The sequence below is a fragment of the Juglans regia genome, chromosome 6 (assembly GCF_001411555.2).
Source record: "Juglans regia cultivar Chandler chromosome 6, Walnut 2.0, whole genome shotgun sequence".
In the NCBI taxonomy this organism is placed as follows: Eukaryota; Viridiplantae; Streptophyta; class Magnoliopsida; order Fagales; family Juglandaceae; genus Juglans; species Juglans regia.
This window is the reverse complement of record NC_049906.1, coordinates 36034805-36052867: the sequence shown is the minus strand read 5'-3', so window position 1 is coordinate 36052867 and position 18063 is coordinate 36034805. Positions and strand designations below refer to the sequence as shown.

Genomic DNA, 18063 nt, shown 5'->3' with positions numbered 1-18063 from the left:
TCGGTGATGTCAATCTACCACACGGCCCCATCATCTTCGGTCCCGAGTCAACACTCAACACTACTCTATTTCTTCGGGGGTGTCACTATAAATAGAAAAGAGGCCCCAAAATGGCTACCATTGTTGTGTCTTTGGCTACCACACTCGTTGCTGCTTCGTCTTCTCGTTCTTTTTCGTCGTCCTTGTTTTTCACCAGGCTACGGTCTTCGACTGCTCTTCGGGTTTCTTTTGCGGTCTCACCCTTTTGCTCTCGCAGAGATCGGTTCATGGCTCACACGCTCGCCCCGGACACTCTCGGGCTCACTTTGCCTGCCAACGTCGAAGCCCCAAAGGTCTCTCTCTCTCTCTCTCTCTCTGAAACCCAGTTTGTTTTTTGTTTTCATCTTGATCGTTTTTAGCTAATTTCTTTGTGGATAATTGAGTTAATAGTCATGGGTTTCTGAGTCTGAACTCGGTGGAATTTTCACTGTTTTTGCTTCATTGGTTAAACTATTTTGATGGATTATACGGGCTAACTTTCTAAAAGTTTGATCTTTGTTTGCGGGGTTATATCCGTCTAATTGAACCCACGTGTTGTTGATAAAATCACATGTTTCAATTTATCTGTTTAAATGTAACTCGTTATATTATATACTTGATAGAATCGTTCTCAACATATCATTGGTTTAGTTATTAGCGACGCAATTCCGTGAATAATAGGCTTTGGTTGTTTTGCTTGGAATTGATGAATGCTGAAATTTCTTTTATATGTTTGTGAAAATTGCTAACAGATCTCGTTTGCTGCGAAAGAGATTGATGTGACGGAATGGAAAGGAGACATGCTTGCAGTGGGAGTAACAGAGAAAGACATGTCGAAGGATGATAACTCAAAGTTTGAGAATTCACTTTTGAGGAAGCTAGATTCTCAGTTGGGTGGTTTGTTGGCTGAAGTCTCTTCTGAGGAGGATTTTACAGGAAAGACTGGCCAGTCAACGGTTCTTAGGCTTCCGGGTCTTGGCTCGAAGAGGGTGGTTTTGATTGGTCTTGGACAGGCTGCATCAACTACGGCTGCTTTTCGGGGTCTTGGTGAGGCTGTTGGAGCAGCAGCCAAGGCTGCTCAAGCAAGTGATGTTGCTGTCGCTCTGGCCTCTTCTGAGGGGCTCTCTGCTGAATCAAAACTTTATACGGCTACAGCAATAGCATCTGGTTCTAAATTTATGATTCATTGAATTATACTTCATAATTGTCTAGGTAACATATACATATTTGTGCTAAAACATTGCTTATCTTGGTGTAATGGTTGAATTGTCTTAGGAACTGTGCTCGGGTTATATGAAGATAATAGGTACAGGTCAGAGTCCAAGAAACCAGCTCTTAAGTCTGTGGACATTCTTGGTCTTGGAACTGGACCTGATCTGGAAAAGAAGCTCAAGCAAGCGGAAGATGTTTCTTCTGCAGTGATTTTTGGGCGAGAGCTTGTGAATTCACCGGCTAATGTCCTCACCCCTGGTTCGTATGACTTACACTTATGAATGATACCTTATTCTGACATCCTGCAGTTATTTCTTAGGAAGTTCTAGATTATCTTGCATTAAAGAATATTCAGGTAGAAAACTTCTACTCTGTCAGCTATCAGTTTGTTTTATCTGTTTTTGTTTATTACAAAATGATTTAATAATTGGTACTAATTGTATGCTATGACTTTTATACTTCAGCGGTGCTGGCAGAAGAGGCTTCAAAGATTGCTTCCTTGTACGGTGATGTTTTTTCTGCTACAATTTTAAATGCTGAGCAGTGCAAAGAATTGAAGATGGGGTCGTATCTGGGTGTCGCTGCAGCCTCTGCAAATCCCCCTCACTTCATACATTTGCATTACACACCTCCAAGTGGACCTGCCAAAGTCAAGCTGGCCTTAGTTGGAAAAGGGTTGACCTTTGACAGGTGAATATATGATTTAAACATCGAGGTGCATCTTACCGGTTCATTCATCACTTGGAAGAAGAGTTAAAGAATGAATATTCATTGCGTATAATTCTTCGGATGTCCAAAGTATGATGCCCACACTGAAATTGAAAGTTAGTTGTGATTTGTGATTTATGTAGTAGTCGATATGTCTGGAGCATGACTACCCAACTGGCAAGTGACTCCTTTGTCTTCTCACTAGTGCAGGACATTGCACTGCATAATTTTGTATTTTTTTCTTCTATTTGCAATTTCTTTCCTTGCCTGTTCTGATGGTGATGGACATGCGATTTTCTATGAAGAAGTTGTTGGACTATATCTAATGTGTTATTGTTTCGCTTTTGCTGGCTTTTAGTTTATATCAGTTGTTGAGTTTTAATCCATTTATGATATTAGTGGTGGCTACAACATCAAAACTGGACCTGGCTGTTCCATTGAGCTCATGAAATTTGATATGGGGGGTTCAGCAGCAGTTCTAGGGGCGGCAAAAGCTATTGGTTTAATTAAACCACCAGGAGTAGAGGTCAGAAATTTGATGTTTTTTCCATATGTTGGTGCAATGGACATTATACAAATTGATGAGTTTTTCATCCTCTTAATTTATATTTTTTTAGTACTTTAAGCAGTGAAATCTAAGCCTTATCTTAACTGTTTTGTCTATGTAGGTTCATTTCATTGTGGCAGCTTGTGAGAACATGATAAGTGGAACAGGCATGAGGCCTGGAGACATTGTTACGGCCTCAAATGGAAAGACCATTGAGGTATGGATTCTTTGGTTTGTGAAGAGGTAATGAGATAATGAACTTGTGAGAGGTCTATTTGACTCATTGGATTGTGTCAGCTTAAAGTCCTTCATTCATTCTTGTACCAGGCCCGATTGGGTATTGAATGCAGTAATTTAACTGGGTCAAGCTTAATTGGGTCCCCCAAATTGCAGTATCTGGAACTCATCAAAATGATGAAAACTTATGCAGGGGCCTTTCTTTTATGAATAAAACTTATGCAGGGGCGTGTTTGGATGTTCCATCTAATTTTGATCAGCCCCATTGGTTTCTTCATAGTATATGTCAACTTTTTGTAAAAATGAACTTATAATTCATATAGATCAATGGATGAGCTTAGAAACTTATTTGTAATACTTTACTCCATCGGTCAATTGTATTTGATTTTCACAGCATGACTTTTCATGAATTCCTTGTATCACTAAAGTAGCATGCTTAGGCGTTGCTCTTGTATATAACCAATAAAAAAAGTTAATATTCATTATGGGTGTTCAACACCAGTTTTTGGATGTCTTGAAATGCCTTTATCTTAAGAGCGGTGCAAATTGCACAGACAGGAGCACGGGCTAAACTATTAAATCTTCACACCATAGGTGATGACATCCATTATTTTCTAAAGTAGCTCGTGTAACTATCCAAAGAAAGCTCTTGCTATATCTGTCTTTATACTCTAAAAAGGCAAATTACAATTGGAGCCTCTTGTAATCATTATAAGCTGCAAGAATTTCCCCATCTAAGGCAATATGAGATCTCATGCACCGGCTTCTTATACTAATTTGAGATGTTGCAATCTTCATGACCTTATATAGGTTTCTCAAGTCCCACATTTCTGGTCGGCATGAGATCTAATCCTGAGTTGTAACTTTACTAAGCCATTTTGGAGTATAAGCCTAGACATAATTTGAGCTTTTCTTGAGTCGTTAGAGCCCAATCATAGTGATGACTTTGTATATGGAACATGATTGCGCTGTTCTGAAATAAAAAATATTTCAAATGCATTAGAAAGGTTTCTGAAATGCATTGGAAAGATATGTGGAGTATAATAATAATACACTTGAATCAAATTACATTTGTTTGGATCTGCTCATTGGTTACATGCTAGAGTGCCTCGACTTGAAGATTATCATACTGTATTTGTTATCCAATAAAGAATGCAAGTACAGGTAATGAAATGATTGCTAGATGGACTGGCAGGACAATTTTCCAGTCATTTTCAGATGATCCTCTACAAACAGATAATTTTTAGTTGCCTTCAATCTCTAATGCAGGTTAATAACACTGATGCTGAGGGCAGGCTTACACTGGCTGATGCTTTGGTATATGCTTGTAACCAAGGTGTTGAGAAGGTAATACTTATAGAGCAATGCTAGACAACCTCCACACACCACATTTTTTTAAAATTTTTAATATTTTTTTAAATTTTTTTTTAGTTTATTCTTTTTAAACTAATTCAATTATTCTATTCATTATTCATATATTAAATATTTGATAAAAGAAAAAAATAATAAAAATTAAAAAAAGTGTGGTGTTTGTGTTTGAAAAAAATTATACTATATTATCGTTGTTGTTTGAAAGAATGTAAGAATTTGTGTTTGTTTGATGTTCGATCGCTGATGCTCTCATCCTGATTCCAAGGGAAAATAATAGCGGTTCGCTGCCCTCTAGTTTTTGTTGCAGAAAACAAAGTTGAGTGTCAAATTTCTGCCTGGTATCAACCATAGAAAGCTGTGCTTCATAAAATGTTTCTGTTTTTTTTTTGGAAACTAGAGAGCAGTTGTACTCTGTAGATCTATAACCTGTTTGAATCTAATTGAAGTATACATGTCATTGTGGAACCTTGTTCTTTTTTCTCTCTTTTAAGGAGTTCTAACCTTGTTAAGATGTTTGTTTTGTGTTTGGTGCTCACACTACCATTAATTGTTGTACAGATAGTTGACCTGGCAACTTTAACAGGGGCTTGCGTAGTGGCTCTTGGCCCATCAATTGCAGGTATCTACATATTATTATAATCATGATGATGAACTATGTATTTGAGGTTTGTGCTCCTGCTGGGATTAGAGTTCTGAGAATCACTCTTTTTTATTTTTTTTAAATGGAAATAGAAAGATGAATTTGATGCATGTGGTGTAAAAGAAGAAAAAGAGGGGAAGAATAGCACACTGGTGTATGAAAATTTACTCAACTCCACTTATAATAATAATAAAAAAAAATCCTTAGCTGCAGTGTATCAGAAATTATTATACGTTGGTGATTCTGAATTGTGTCAAAACATTTAGGGTATGTTTGCAATTTGCCTAGAGCTATTAATACGACTGCTTTTACTACCTACATTTACTTCTGAACTACTTGACAACTTGAGTCCTTTGAATACCAGTCAGTTTTTTTTTTTTTGGATAGGTAATCAGAATACCAGTTACTAATTGATAGCAAACCTTTTCTCTTTATAGGTATCTTTACACCCAGCGATGACTTGGCCAAGGAGGTATTGGCAGCTTCGGAGGTCAGTGGGGAGAAACTTTGGAGAATGCCTTTGGAGGAAGGTTATTGGGAGTCAATGAAATCGGGTGTAGCTGATATGGTCAACACCGGCGGTCGTCCCGGTGGTGCTATCACTGCTGCTCTCTTCTTGAAGCAGGTATATGATTCCATGATTTTTCATGGTGAATTATTAAATGTTTTCTGCTTGATATGTGTTGCTCAGTGACTCATTATGATAGTAACACAATGTGTGGGCTCTCTCTCTCTCTCTCTCTCTCTGAGAATTGTGGGGCTTTCATCCGTATCTTTTTATTCCTTCCCTTAAAGGAAAGGAGGAGGGGGTGTTTAGGTGGAAGATCATGGTGTCCCGATGCAATTTGCTTCCTTTATTTTGTCCAAAGTTCTCTCTTCAATATCAGCAGTTGCTTTGGGATTTCTGAAATGTGTGCTGTGCTTTTGCAGTTTGTTGATGAGAAGGTTCAGTGGATGCATATTGACATGGCTGGCCCGGTTTGGAACGATAAGAAACGCAGTGCAACAGGCTTCGGCATTTCTACTTTGGTGGAGTGGGTTTTGAAGAACTCTTCTTAGATACAGAGGTTGAAGTATATATATATATATATATATATATATATACCATTGGAATCTCATACACATCTGCCAATTAGCGGGAAGGATGAAGCAGGTGCATCTTGAGTTTCTAACGATGAGAGTAGTTGAAATGAATAAATTGTTGGAGGAGTTGAGAAATGATAAGCTGTAGGCACATCCTTGCTTGAGTTGGTTGCAGTAAATGAAAACAACTTCAATCTGCTTGAAATTTGAATGGTCTATATAATTATTTCTTTGTTTTCTTTCAACAATCAAAGTATCAATCTCTTTGAACGGGGAATCATTTCCTGTGTGAATAATTCTAGATATAGTTATAGATCTAGAAATAGTTATAGATTCGAACGAAATTCACGCAATTTTTTTTTTAAAAAATAATTTTTAATGTGGGATTTATATTTATTATTATTTTTTAAACTAGTGCGCGGCATTTATGTATTTTATTACTGTAAATATTATTTTTTAACACGTGTTTTTTCAACATGGATAATGTTTGCTTTTAAAAAAAAAAGTAAATAAGGAAATTAATGGATGAAGTTTATAATGTAATCTTAAACTCATTTAAAAAATTACTCACAAAGAACTTTTTTCATTAAATGCAGTTCTATTCTTCCGGCAAAGCACAATATTAAAGACACAAATCCTTTTATAATATTTCTATAATTTGACTTAAATTGACAACATTTTCAAAGGTTGTTTCGAGATTTATTAAAAGGTGGGTGTGACAATATATATACATCATTATTGGAAAGTAATGATTAGAATTTATTAAAAATAGAAAACTGCTATAACTATTGTAAAAGTAATCTGAAAATATATCCCGAACATGTATTTTATTTTTTTTAATCATCATAAATATTTTTTAAAAAAATAAAAAATTCACAATATCATTAAAAAATACTTCTTTAATCATTAAATAAATAAATAAAAAGATTCAAGACAGCTTTGGGACCCAAATTCAGGATCCAAAGCATTTATCTTAAAAATATACCTATAAAATAGATTATCCTAAAAAGTGTAAAGAATCTTTGCTCCGAAGGGATGCAACAAGTTGGCTAAAGCATGATATCTTCCAGTATCATCATATATGTTAAGGTAATCATGTAATAACAAACAGATATTTGAAGGTAATCATTATGTTTATCATATATGTTAAGGTAATCATGTGATATATGTGCATCCATCACACTTTCTGTAATGGATGAGATTTAGTCTTTAATCCTACTCTCCTACAAAGAAAATCAAATGCATAAAAAGCAGACTTTGAAAGCAAAACTAACAGATAGCTGGTGCCTCCTTCCATCTTTTTTGGACTGAAAAGTAAAAAACACCCCATATCATATCTGTATTTATTCATCCCCGATTTGTAAAAATCTGGTCTTTTATTTAATATTAGATAGAGTATACAAGTCCGAACACTCATTTCAAAAAAAAAAAAAAAAAAAGGTCTCGAACACTCATTTTGAGAAAAATAGTAAAAATTTGAGATTCATATGAAAAAATAAATATTATTATATTAAATCTTACTTTCTTTTAAAAAAAAAATGGTGTACGAGACTTACACACTCTAAGATAATATCTAACATTACTTTATATAATTTGAATCTTCTGTCCAATTAGGAATTAAGAATATTATAATAGGGATGCTATTCATAATCTCACACTATATATTTTATATATTTTAAAATTATTTTTTCTTTTATTTTATTCTTATTAAACTAATTGAGTTGTTTTACTTATTATTCATATATTACATATTTATTATAGAAAAAAAATAAAAATAAAAATAATATAATATATAATATGTGAAGATAATAAGTAGAATTATTCATATTATAAACAACATAACATGCGCTAATGTTCTTTTATGAAAAACCATTAGTCCCAGGCTGCGTACTTGTTTCTTAAACCAAGCATTCGTCATGACACATGCGTCCTAGGGGTCCATATATTTGACCTCGCACGTGCAAAGTCAAAACCCAACAATAATCCTAGGCAGGTTCTCTCACAGTTCAGACATGATTGAGGTGCGAGACTCTCTCTCGGCTCTCACTTCAAAATTGCACTGTGCACCATTCAATCTTCTGTTGGAGGCCAGAAACGGATATGCATAAAGTTGTTCACTTTGCTCTTTCCTCTTTGTGGAGCATTATTTGAATGATGATCATGTAACAAAAAAGAAAGTATAGGAAGAGATAAAGACAGATTTGAAAAAAAAAATGAGTGTTTCCTTAACAGTGATGACCTTCAACCTACACGAAGATCAGCCACCAGACAGTCTTAATTCATGGGAAAAGAGGAGGGATTTGTGTCTCAGCGTCATCACCAGCTACTCCCCAATGATCCTCTGTACCCAACAAGGTCTCTCTTCCTCTGTGCGTGTCTCTATATCTGTGGATCTTGGTTGTGATCGTTATTTGCTTGAAGTGGTTGTTCTGGGTCTTCATTGATTGGCAGTTTGGATGTGGGGTTTTTTTTCTTATAGGATGTAGTTGGGTCTCACTGTTTGAAATACTTGGCTAGCGAACAAAGATTTGGGTGAATGATTTCTTAAATTGAAGGGTTCTTTCTGCTTACTTCGTACTCTAGAAATCATACTCCTTTTGGAGGACAGATGCATTGGATTGGGTTGAAGTAAATATCCTTAGGGTACTTGAGTTGCCTCATATAGTTTGGGCTAAGTTCCTTCCCATTAAGATGGTGATGGCTTGGCTTTCTTTCTACTAATTCATTTCGTTTTTATTTTCTATCTTGGTTCAGGAGTGAAATCCCAATTGGATTACCTTCAGCAGGGCTTGCCAGGTAATTTATTTTCTCGTCTCAGGAGTTAGTTATTATAAAACTTATGAACTTAGGTTTATAGTCAAAGAAGTTGGCTTTAAATATTTTTTCTGATAGTATGGAATAAAGACAGATTTTGTCCTTGTATTACTTAGATACATTCATCGCTTGTGCATTTATTCTTACATTGAATATAAAGCATTTCCATTTGGTGCCCGATCACCAAACATCTGAGATGTCTGATGGCATTGAGCTTACATATGCCATGCCTTTGCTTATATATAGCTATGGCTGGAATAGCTATGTTTACATATATACTTGTTCATTCTGATGGAAAGATTATTAATCAAGACCAAGTGTGGATCTAGCATTGTCATATTAGATGCATTCAGTATCTACCATATCCATATGTATCCATAGATGCAATCAAATCTCTCTGTGCTATTATCATTATTTTTTGAAAAAACATAAAAGCTATCACCATTCTATATATGGAAATCAGCTTATAACTAGACTCTTATCTTTCTTTCATATTATATATTAGGTTATGATCAATTTGGAATATCTAGGAAAGGATCCCAAGATACTTCAGATGAACACTGCACCATCTTCTATGACAAGGAGAAGGTACAAGATTGATTCTATTTTCCAATGTGGCATATCCTTCTATTGCTGTTTGTCAGAAAACAATCGGCCTTACTTCTCTCTTCTAATAATGAAGGTAGAGCTGGTAGAAGGTGGAACTTTTTGGTTGTCAGAGTCGCCTTCTGTCCCTGGAAGCATGTCGTGGGGCTCTGTTGTTCCATGTATTGCAACATGGGTGATATCCTTATAAGTCAACTTTATCTTAAATAAACTGCCTTTTACGTAATGTTTCATTCTTCTATCCAAGAGTATTGTATTCTTTGCTTCTTTGACATGTGATGTCCACACATTCCAACTGAAAGGAGTCGAGCCACCAGGGTTTTCATTTCAGATAGTCAATACAAATATCGATGAGTTCAGTCCTCGTGCTCGTAGACGAAGTGCTTTACTTACATGGCAGCACATTGCATCCCTACCTCCTAGCCTACCTGTAGTATACTGTGGAGGTTTCAACACACAAAAGGAATCAACTACGGGGCGTTTTCTTCTTGGGAGATCAAGGTAGTCATTGACATATGGATCTCTAGATGTTTTATGGTCCCATGCTACCCCAATTTACTCATGACTGAGTTATGAGTTTTGAATACTCTGTGTCGAAAACTGAACTAGGAATATGAAGTAATTAATATGACATTGGGATGGCATTATCCAACTACTTCTATGTTTGGAATGCAATGTTTATGTTTCAGGGAAAAGAAAAGAGCAAAAAGTATACATATTTCCTGGGGTGAAGGGCCATAACCTCTCATTTCTTCTGGGCAGTCAATTTAATTGTTGGCGCTGCCATTACTGTCTCATCTATTCAATATAATGCTACTTGAACAACAATTCTATGTTAATATGGTTTTTGTAAAAGAACTCATTAAAGAAGGGTAAAAGAACCCCCTGGCAAATCCTAACGTGTCCAGTATTGGTTGTTAACACCTAACGTGTCCTCTTGCATTTTATTGCAAAATGAATGTGTTAGTCCTTTTCCGTTAAAAGTATAACTATATTACTGTTGTCTCTTGCCTGCAGAGAGCATGGTGTGGTAGGGGATATGAGGGATGTGTGGCCCAATGCCCGTGTGAGGAAAAATGTTTCTCTCATACGCACTTACCATGGATTCAAAGGTATCACTTTACTCTTTGTATACTGCTCCTTGGACATGTTATAGCCATTGCCTCATTCGATATTATTTTGTCAGGTGACAAACAGGGAACCCTTGAATACCTGAAATTGATTTTCAGAGCTCTATGCCTTTGCTGGGATCGCCAAACTCAGGATCTACACGTAGATTGGATTCTCTTCAGGGGTAGATCTCTAATTCCCGTTTCTTGTGAAGTGGTGAATGATAACATTGATGGGTACTATCCATCATCTCACTATCCCATATTTGCTGAGTTCATGCTTCCTCGTACCGTGAGAATGCCAGAACCACCCACTCAAGAGGAAAACTAAAATGCTAGTTGTTTTGAGTCCTAGCCCTTGCCTTCTACTTAGAGCGCCAAGGACAACTGATTCTTGCCAAGATTAGATAGCCATTTTGAGCACTTTTTGTTGGTTATGTTGGATCTTCAACTAATTTTTGAGGTGCTTGGAGAATGCATGGATGTAATTTCGTATGATTTTATATATATATATATATTTATTTATATTTTTAAGCAAGCAAGTATATTTCATTAGAAAATATGATACAAGAGGAGGGGATGGGGTTCCCGACAAACACTCCAAAACAATAACAATGGTGCAAAGTGGTGGATAAAAAAAAAGAAAAAAAAAGGATTTTTGTGACCAATTTCTTGATATTCACCCATGTTCTGCAAAGAGGACATTATCTTAAAAGATGGAAATAAGTTGTTCGCAAAAAACTGCAAATAATGGAACCACCATTAGTAGCGGTGGAACCTCCACTGAAAGTGGTGAGAGTGGCGGGTGTACTGTTGCTTGTTGTCTTGAGATGATTTTATATGGATGTCTTAAAAGTGAATTGGGTAGACTTGTGTATCAAGTTGATCTCTTTTTTGGTTATTTTTGAAAAAAAAAAAAAAAAAACCTGTGTCGAAATCCTATAGGAAAACAAGAGCACTAAAACTTAGATTTGTTATTAGCATATTCTAAAGCCAAAACCCTTCACGCTTTGTTTTCAGTGCAGTAGTTGAGCAGGGACAGCTCATGTATGGGGGGTTGGTGGCTGAGAGAGTTCGCGGTTTCATGAACTACAATGATGCTGAACATCTATTTTCAAGAACTTAAGATGAATAAGAAAACTTGGACTTTACATAAGCATTATATACCCTTTTGGATCTTGCAGTGGCTTAATCCTCAAGTCCAATGGAAGCAAGAAAACAACGAGTTACTGAAAAATGAAAATTGACCAAATACAGTTGCAGAAGAGAATTCTGTCCAAAATATTCAACCAAAGGGATAACTGTTTTGGCTGTGCTTGCAGGTTGGATTGAAAACAGAACTGTTTGAGATTTCCTATGGATACTGGAAATGGACATAGTTTGTGTAAAGTAAACTCAGATCAAGGTTGGCTGATGCGTACGGCTTCAATTTGAACTATACCCTTCATGAAGCAACCGAGAATATTCATCATGTAGTGTACCCAGAAAAAAGGCAATTGGAAATTGAATGGAAAAAACAAGTATTTTTAGTCTATCTTATTATGATACAAAGACCCTCCAAAATAAAGAAGCTACAATTGGGAATAAACCTCCATTTTATTGGTGTGTAGTGCCTTTAGGTGGTGGTTGCAGTGACAAAATTTTGGGGTCCCTCTTGCACCTTGCAATCTTCTGTTAGGTTGTCCCACTCTTCCTTTGCGTCTTATTGTTTGGTGTGTAGCTGTATTATGCTTTTAAATCTACCAACTAATGTGGTATAAAATGTTATGCTCAAGGACATTTGAAAGGGTTAACTAACTGCTTGAATATAGAAGATCTCACTTCATCTCATCTAATTTTAACTAATAATTTTACTATTATTTATAAACTATCTCAATTCATCTCATCTCACTATCCAAACAGGCCAATGTCATATCTAAACTAGAAATTAGTTATGCTCGAAAAGAGAAATCCCTTCAAATGATTGTTCGTGTGGAATTTTTGAACAACACAAATGTTTAATAACTATTATAAGACTCGATTGTTGTATCTGTTTCTCTCCCGACTCTTAAGTTTAGGTAACTTTGACTCATTTTTATACCCTGCAATTCAAGGCATCTATTAATATGTTAATTACTTATTTGGACTATATTGCAAATTAATTTCTAATTAAGATGTTGACTAAAAAAGATTTACAAATTGAAGGAACATTACAAATGATTCAAGATTTATTATAGATAGGTGCAATTTAGTAGTACACATTTAGAAGGACCCCTTGAGAGTTTGTGTCTCAAAAGAATATAGGACAAGAGACCTAATTCCCCACCTTTTCCCCCTTTATTATAAAAATTCAAGTAGGGCACATATTCCCCACTTACCTTTCTCGATTTTTATACACATTTTAAAATGGCCCTGAAAGTGACTACTTGACATTAACAGGACACATTTAAAACCTTATTATTGAATTGAGATTTTCTTGTATCAACTCCTTCCTACCATATATTATATATATATATATATATATATATATGCCTTGTTTGGTTGCATGGAATTGGGGTATGGAGTTTCAACAGTCTCTTGCTGCACTCTAGTCTCTATGGTTCTATATGTGAGTGCAAAAAAGTTACAAAGCATAAGTACATGAAATATAGTCTATTCATTAAGATGGTGACATCAAATCATTCACAAGATCTTACAAATTTAGTATAACAAAATATTATAAAGTTTATTTATTGTGTTTATCTCTTTCCCAATTTTACATAAAATTCAGACATAACATTATATTATATGTTGATCTCAAAATAATAGTTTAATAGGACATATCAAACTAAAGTAACTCCTATATTGCATAATCATGATTTGCTTTGAAAATATACTAAATCAGTCGTACAAAATCTATTCTATTAATTAATAAATAAAGGCTATTTATAATTTATAATCCTACGTAATTAGTTAATTAATATATCTTAAGATGTTTTAACATTTAATTAGGATTATGATTCCATATATTTCCTAAGATATTTTATGATAATTATCTAAAAATCCTAATAGTCATATTCAATTAAGGCTTAATAACGAGATGAGATGAGATGAGATGATTTTAGATGATTTGAATAAAATATTATTAGAATATTATTTTTTAATATTATTATTACTTTAAAATTTGAAAAAATTGAATTATTTATTATATTTTATGTAAAAATTTAAAAAATCTATAATAATGAAATAAAATAAAATAAGATGAAATCATATATATCTACAAAGAGGACCTAAATTTATTTGATCTCGTCACTTTTGCGTATAACTCAAAAAAAAAAAAGAAAAAAAAAAAGGGGAATGATTAGAAATGATAGATTATAAAAAATAAAAATTATGAAAATAAATTATTTTTAATAATTAAGAAGTTTAAGAAATTCACAAAAGAATTAAAAAAAAAAAGTACTCTAAAGACGTGTAGAAGTTAGAACCGTATAAGTGAAGGAAGCAAACGTTGACGAACGAAAGAGTTTATGGTGATCGAATCTCGACCACATATCGCGTGGTTTGTAAAAGATCGGACGGCAATAAAGGAGCAATATGGTCAGGTCGTGCCTCGTAGCTTCCACATATACCAGTCCCCAGTGAGATTCTCAGAGAGAGAGAGAGAGAGAGAGAGAGAGAGGGTTTTAGAGAGAGAAAGGTCGGGCCTTTGGTGGATCTAGAATTCAGATTTCTGCGGAAGCCATGGCGAGAGGACCTCTCGCTCTTCACCGGTGGATCTCTTTGAGTCTGAGTCTTTTTGTCTTGTTCTTCGTCCATGCTGCTCACTGCTTCTACCTCCCTGGTGTCGCTCCCCAAGATTTCAAAAATGTACGTGTTTTATATATGTGTATGTATACCTGTGTTTTGGTTGCATCTAGGGCTGGATCTTTGGTAGCGGTTTTTTGGATCTTTGTGTAGGCTTGGCAATTGCGTGCGAGTTATTCTAAATTTTGATTTTCTGGAGAAAATAATTGCTTCTATAATTGATTTAATCTTTGTTTAATTTTATTTTTTGAACGTGTTTTTTCGCTTATGCTTAGCTACGTATTGACGGATGTTCAATTTGTCGGTGGTTTGCTATTGCTTTCATTTGTGTTAAATGTTGTTTTTAATCATGCGTTTCTGTTTCTAGACTAAATTTTAGGAAGTAAAGAAGAAAAATTCTTGAATCTAGACGAAAATGATGGAGATTTGGCTGTCCATGGAGAAAAATGAAATGAAACAAAGTGGAATAAAAATTAATAATGGAATTCATTTTTTCACAGTATTTATATTTGGAAAAAGTTCTGAGATTTTATTACCCGAACTTTCCTTTCTTTTTTGGGATATCTGTTTTGAAGTTTTCCAATTCCTGGGTACTTCCAAAATTTTTCTGTATTTGCAAGGTGGGATATATATTGGCTCTTTAAAATATGCAGATTTAAGCAGCCTAGTAACAAATTATATCTTGACTCCTGCGATTCACATTGCTTCCTAGTTCCTATAGGTACCCTTTGTGACTCTGTCTCCAAGTTTTAGTGAAAGGGGTTTCCACAACTCATGTAGATAAAGCATACTCTCTGTGAAACCTCATTATATGAATGAGAGAGAAGTTAAGCTTTGCTTCAGAAGTTCAAATGGCCATACACATTTACACATACAGAGAAGAATACTCCTTTTTTGAATCTCTGTTGAGTTACTTGAGCATATGATGTATGAAAGTAGATGTTCACTTTCACCGTGTACCTGGTCTACTCCCTCATTCGTAGAGGTTTAATTTTTTATTTTAATCGTGTATAATGAGATCAATCCTCCAGTTGTTTATCAAGTGTGCTGTATGTGTTTTCTAATTGTGTAGTCATGTTTTACTGTCGTGTACTAGCAATGATTTCCAGTTAGATGAGTTGATCTGATGTAGATTTTAAGTTTTATGTGACATTGGTTGCAGGGGGATGATTTGAACGTGAAAGTGAACAAATTGACGTCTATCAAAACCCAACTTCCTTATTCCTACTATTCCCTTCCTTATTGTCGTCCTGGAAAAATAGTTGACAGTGCTGAAAATCTTGGGGAAGTTCTTCGTGGTGATCGCATTGAAAACTCTCCTTATGCAGTAAGTTAGAATTTTCAGGCAATTTACAGGTCCTCTTGTTCAGTCTCTTATGTTTGATTGGTAAGCTGCTAAATGAATTTGTTTGTTTCAGTTTAAAATGAGAGAACCCAAGATGTGCAATATTGTATGTCATACAACTCTTGATGCGAAAACTGCCAAGGAGTTCAAGGAAAAGATAGATGATGAGTATCGGGTGAACATGTGAGGAAGTATTTTAGAGGAGTTTGAATGTGAATTGTAATCTTATGTGAACAGAAATGACTGACTTGTATGGCATAATTTGTTTTTATTATCTTTGTGCTGAATTTCAGGATTTTGGATAATCTTCCTCTGGTTGTTCCTATAAGAAGGCCTGATCAGGAAAATTCAATAGTTTATCAACATGGATTCCATGTGGGTCTCAGAGGACAATATGCAGGGGTAAATGCTGGCACAATTACCATTTGTTTTAACAAGCTAGCCAAAAATTTTAGTTATGTAGTCCTACAAGCAATTTTGAGTTTTTAACTTAATTGTTTGCAGAGCAAGGAAGAAAAGCATTTTATCCACAATCACTTAATATTTACAGTCAAATATCACAAAGATCCAGTGACAGACCTATCAAGGATTGTTGGGTTTGAGGTCAAACCATTTAGGTTAGAGTCTATTATTCCAGGATTCCTTTATATGTTATTATTACTGCACTAATTTCTCCAAATTTAACTCTTAATGATAGTTCGTGCCTGTTCACTTCTCAAAAAAAAAAACTGATAGTTTGTGCCTGTTTAAAGATATTTTATTATTTTGATTAATACAGTATCAAACATGAATATGACGGTCAATGGAAAGAGGAACAAACCCGTTTAAAAACCTGTGATCCCCATGCAAAACGCACAGTTACCAACTCTGAATCCCCTCAAGAGGTTGAAGCTAAGAAGGAAATTATATTTACATATGATGTGGAATTCCAGGTCAGTTATCATGCCTCTTTGTTACAGATAAAAAAAAAAAAAGTTATCATGCCTCTTTCTAAAGAAAATATTTTGCTGTTTTCCATTGGGTTTATTTTGACATTCTCTATGGAAATCTTGTCCCTTGTTTAACCCTCGCAGGAGAGTGATGTGAAATGGGCATCTCGGTGGGATACCTATCTCCTGATGGCTGATGATCAGATTCACTGGTTCTCAATTGTTAATTCTTTGATGATTGTTCTTTTCCTCTCGGGCATGGTGGCTATGATCATGTTGCGGACTCTTTACCGGGATATCTCCAAGTACAACCAATTAGAGACCCAAGAAGAAGCCCAAGAAGAGACAGGGTGGAAACTAGTGCATGGGGATGTTTTCAGGCCTCCATCAAACTCAGACTTACTCTGTATTTATGTTGGGACAGGAGTTCAGTTTTTTGGTATGATTCTTGTGACTATGATCTTTGCTGTCCTTGGATTCCTCTCCCCCTCAAACAGAGGTGGTTTGATGACAGCTATGCTCCTACTCTGGGTCTTTATGGGAATATTTGCTGGATACTCATCTGTCCGTCTCTTTAAGATGTTCAAGGGAACAGAATGGAAGAAAATTACTCTCAAAACAGCTGTCACATTTCCCGCAACTGTCTTTGCCATTTTTTTCGTCTTGAATGCTATAATTTGGGGGCAGAAGTCTTCTGGGGCAGTGCCATTTGGAACCATGTTTGCTCTGGTTGTTTTGTGGTTTGGCATCTCAGTTCCACTTGTTTTTGTGGGTAGTTATGTTGGTTTTAAGAAGCCTGCAATTGAGGATCCTGTGAAAACTAATAAGATCCCTAGGCAGATCCCAGAACAGGCCTGGTACATGAACCCAGCATTCTCTATCCTGATTGGAGGCATACTCCCCTTTGGTGCTGTCTTTATTGAACTATTTTTCATCCTCACTTCAATATGGTTGCAGCAGTTTTATTACATATTTGGTTTCCTCTTCATTGTCTTCGTCATCCTTATTGTCACTTGTGCCGAGATTACAATTGTACTGTGCTACTTTCAGCTGTGCAGTGAGGACTACCTTTGGTGGTGGAGGTCGTATTTGACTTCAGGTTCTTCAGCACTCTACCTCTTCCTCTATGCTGCCTTCTACTTCTTTACAAAGCTTGAGATCACTAAGCCAGTGTCTGGGATCCTGTACTTCGGCTACATGCTAATCGCTTCATATGCTTTCTTCGTGCTGACTGGTACAATTGGTTTCTATGCCTGCTTCTGGTTCACAAGGCTCATCTACTCATCAGTGAAGATTGATTAGTTAATTTTTGCCAAGTGAGGGACTTCCTGTTTGGTACCAGTGGACACGCAGAGTTTTACATGGGATGAAAACGTGGGAGAACTTACCATTTGGGTTCAGTTTTTTGAATTTTAATTCATAGAAAATGTTATTATTCTTAGTCTTCTCTATACAGGTTCTTTCTCTCCTCTCTCCCCAAGCCCGACTTTGTTTCTTTTTGTTTTTTGTTTTGTACGAGACATTTGAGGGAATTGTTTAGCAACCACTTGTCCAAATGCCTATTTAAGAACGTTGGGGTTCTTGTGTCCGTTTTTTGTTTTGTATGAGACATTTGAGGGAATTGTTAAGCAACCACTTGTCCACATGCCTATTTAAGAACGTTGGGGTTCTTGTGTCCA

General features: G+C 35.5%; 3 protein-coding genes across 3 annotated transcripts; all 3 read left to right on the top strand.

The window, feature by feature from the left end:
• Positions 1-6064, top strand: LOC108983616 (leucine aminopeptidase 1-like). Its single transcript, XM_018955317.2, has 10 exons — positions 1-332; positions 771-1185; positions 1294-1488; positions 1695-1920; positions 2338-2464; positions 2607-2702; positions 3992-4069; positions 4652-4712; positions 5171-5358; positions 5664-6064. Exons 1-10 carry the CDS (start codon positions 111-113, stop codon positions 5790-5792), a joined length of 1737 nt encoding a protein of 578 aa, XP_018810862.1. The 5' UTR covers positions 1-110; the 3' UTR covers positions 5793-6064.
• Positions 6065-7820: 1756 nt separating this feature from the next.
• On the top strand, positions 7821-10877 carry LOC108983615. The gene is made up of 7 exons (XM_018955316.2): positions 7821-8171; positions 8571-8612; positions 9136-9218; positions 9313-9414; positions 9523-9737; positions 10254-10348; positions 10423-10877. Exons 1-7 carry the CDS (start codon positions 8030-8032, stop codon positions 10674-10676), a joined length of 933 nt encoding a protein of 310 aa, XP_018810861.1. The 5' UTR covers positions 7821-8029; the 3' UTR covers positions 10677-10877.
• A 3048-nt stretch (positions 10878-13925) lies between these two features.
• On the top strand, positions 13926-18061 carry LOC108983614 (transmembrane 9 superfamily member 8-like). Its single transcript, XM_018955315.2, has 7 exons — positions 13926-14173; positions 15273-15437; positions 15529-15638; positions 15749-15857; positions 15960-16072; positions 16234-16387; positions 16529-18061. Exons 1-7 carry the CDS (start codon positions 14048-14050, stop codon positions 17684-17686), a joined length of 1935 nt encoding a protein of 644 aa, XP_018810860.1. The 5' UTR covers positions 13926-14047; the 3' UTR covers positions 17687-18061.
• The last annotated feature ends 2 nt before the right edge of the window (positions 18062-18063 follow it).

What these genes read in the sequence shown, in the direction of transcription:
- LOC108983616 (XM_018955317.2), top strand. Translation starts at nt 111, where the DNA reads ATGGCTACCATTGTTGTGTCTTTGGCTACCACACTCGTTGCTGCTTCG. An exon ending in GTAACCAAGGTGTTGAGAAG is followed by an intron (nt 4,070 to 4,651) that starts GTAATACTTATA and finishes ATTGTTGTACAG; the next exon opens with ATAGTTGACCTGGCAACTTT. An exon ending in TCTTGGCCCATCAATTGCAG is followed by an intron (nt 4,713 to 5,170) that starts GTATCTACATAT and finishes TTCTCTTTATAG; the next exon opens with GTATCTTTACACCCAGCGAT.
- LOC108983615 (XM_018955316.2), top strand. Translation starts at nt 8,030, where the DNA reads ATGAGTGTTTCCTTAACAGTGATGACCTTCAACCTACACGAAGATCAG. An exon ending in GATCCTCTGTACCCAACAAG is followed by an intron (nt 8,172 to 8,570) that starts GTCTCTCTTCCT and finishes ATCTTGGTTCAG; the next exon opens with GAGTGAAATCCCAATTGGAT. An exon ending in CACTTACCATGGATTCAAAG is followed by an intron (nt 10,349 to 10,422) that starts GTATCACTTTAC and finishes TTATTTTGTCAG; the next exon opens with GTGACAAACAGGGAACCCTT.
- LOC108983614 (XM_018955315.2), top strand. Translation starts at nt 14,048, where the DNA reads ATGGCGAGAGGACCTCTCGCTCTTCACCGGTGGATCTCTTTGAGTCTG. An exon ending in TCAGAGGACAATATGCAGGG is followed by an intron (nt 15,858 to 15,959) that starts GTAAATGCTGGC and finishes AATTGTTTGCAG; the next exon opens with AGCAAGGAAGAAAAGCATTT. An exon ending in CATATGATGTGGAATTCCAG is followed by an intron (nt 16,388 to 16,528) that starts GTCAGTTATCAT and finishes TAACCCTCGCAG; the next exon opens with GAGAGTGATGTGAAATGGGC.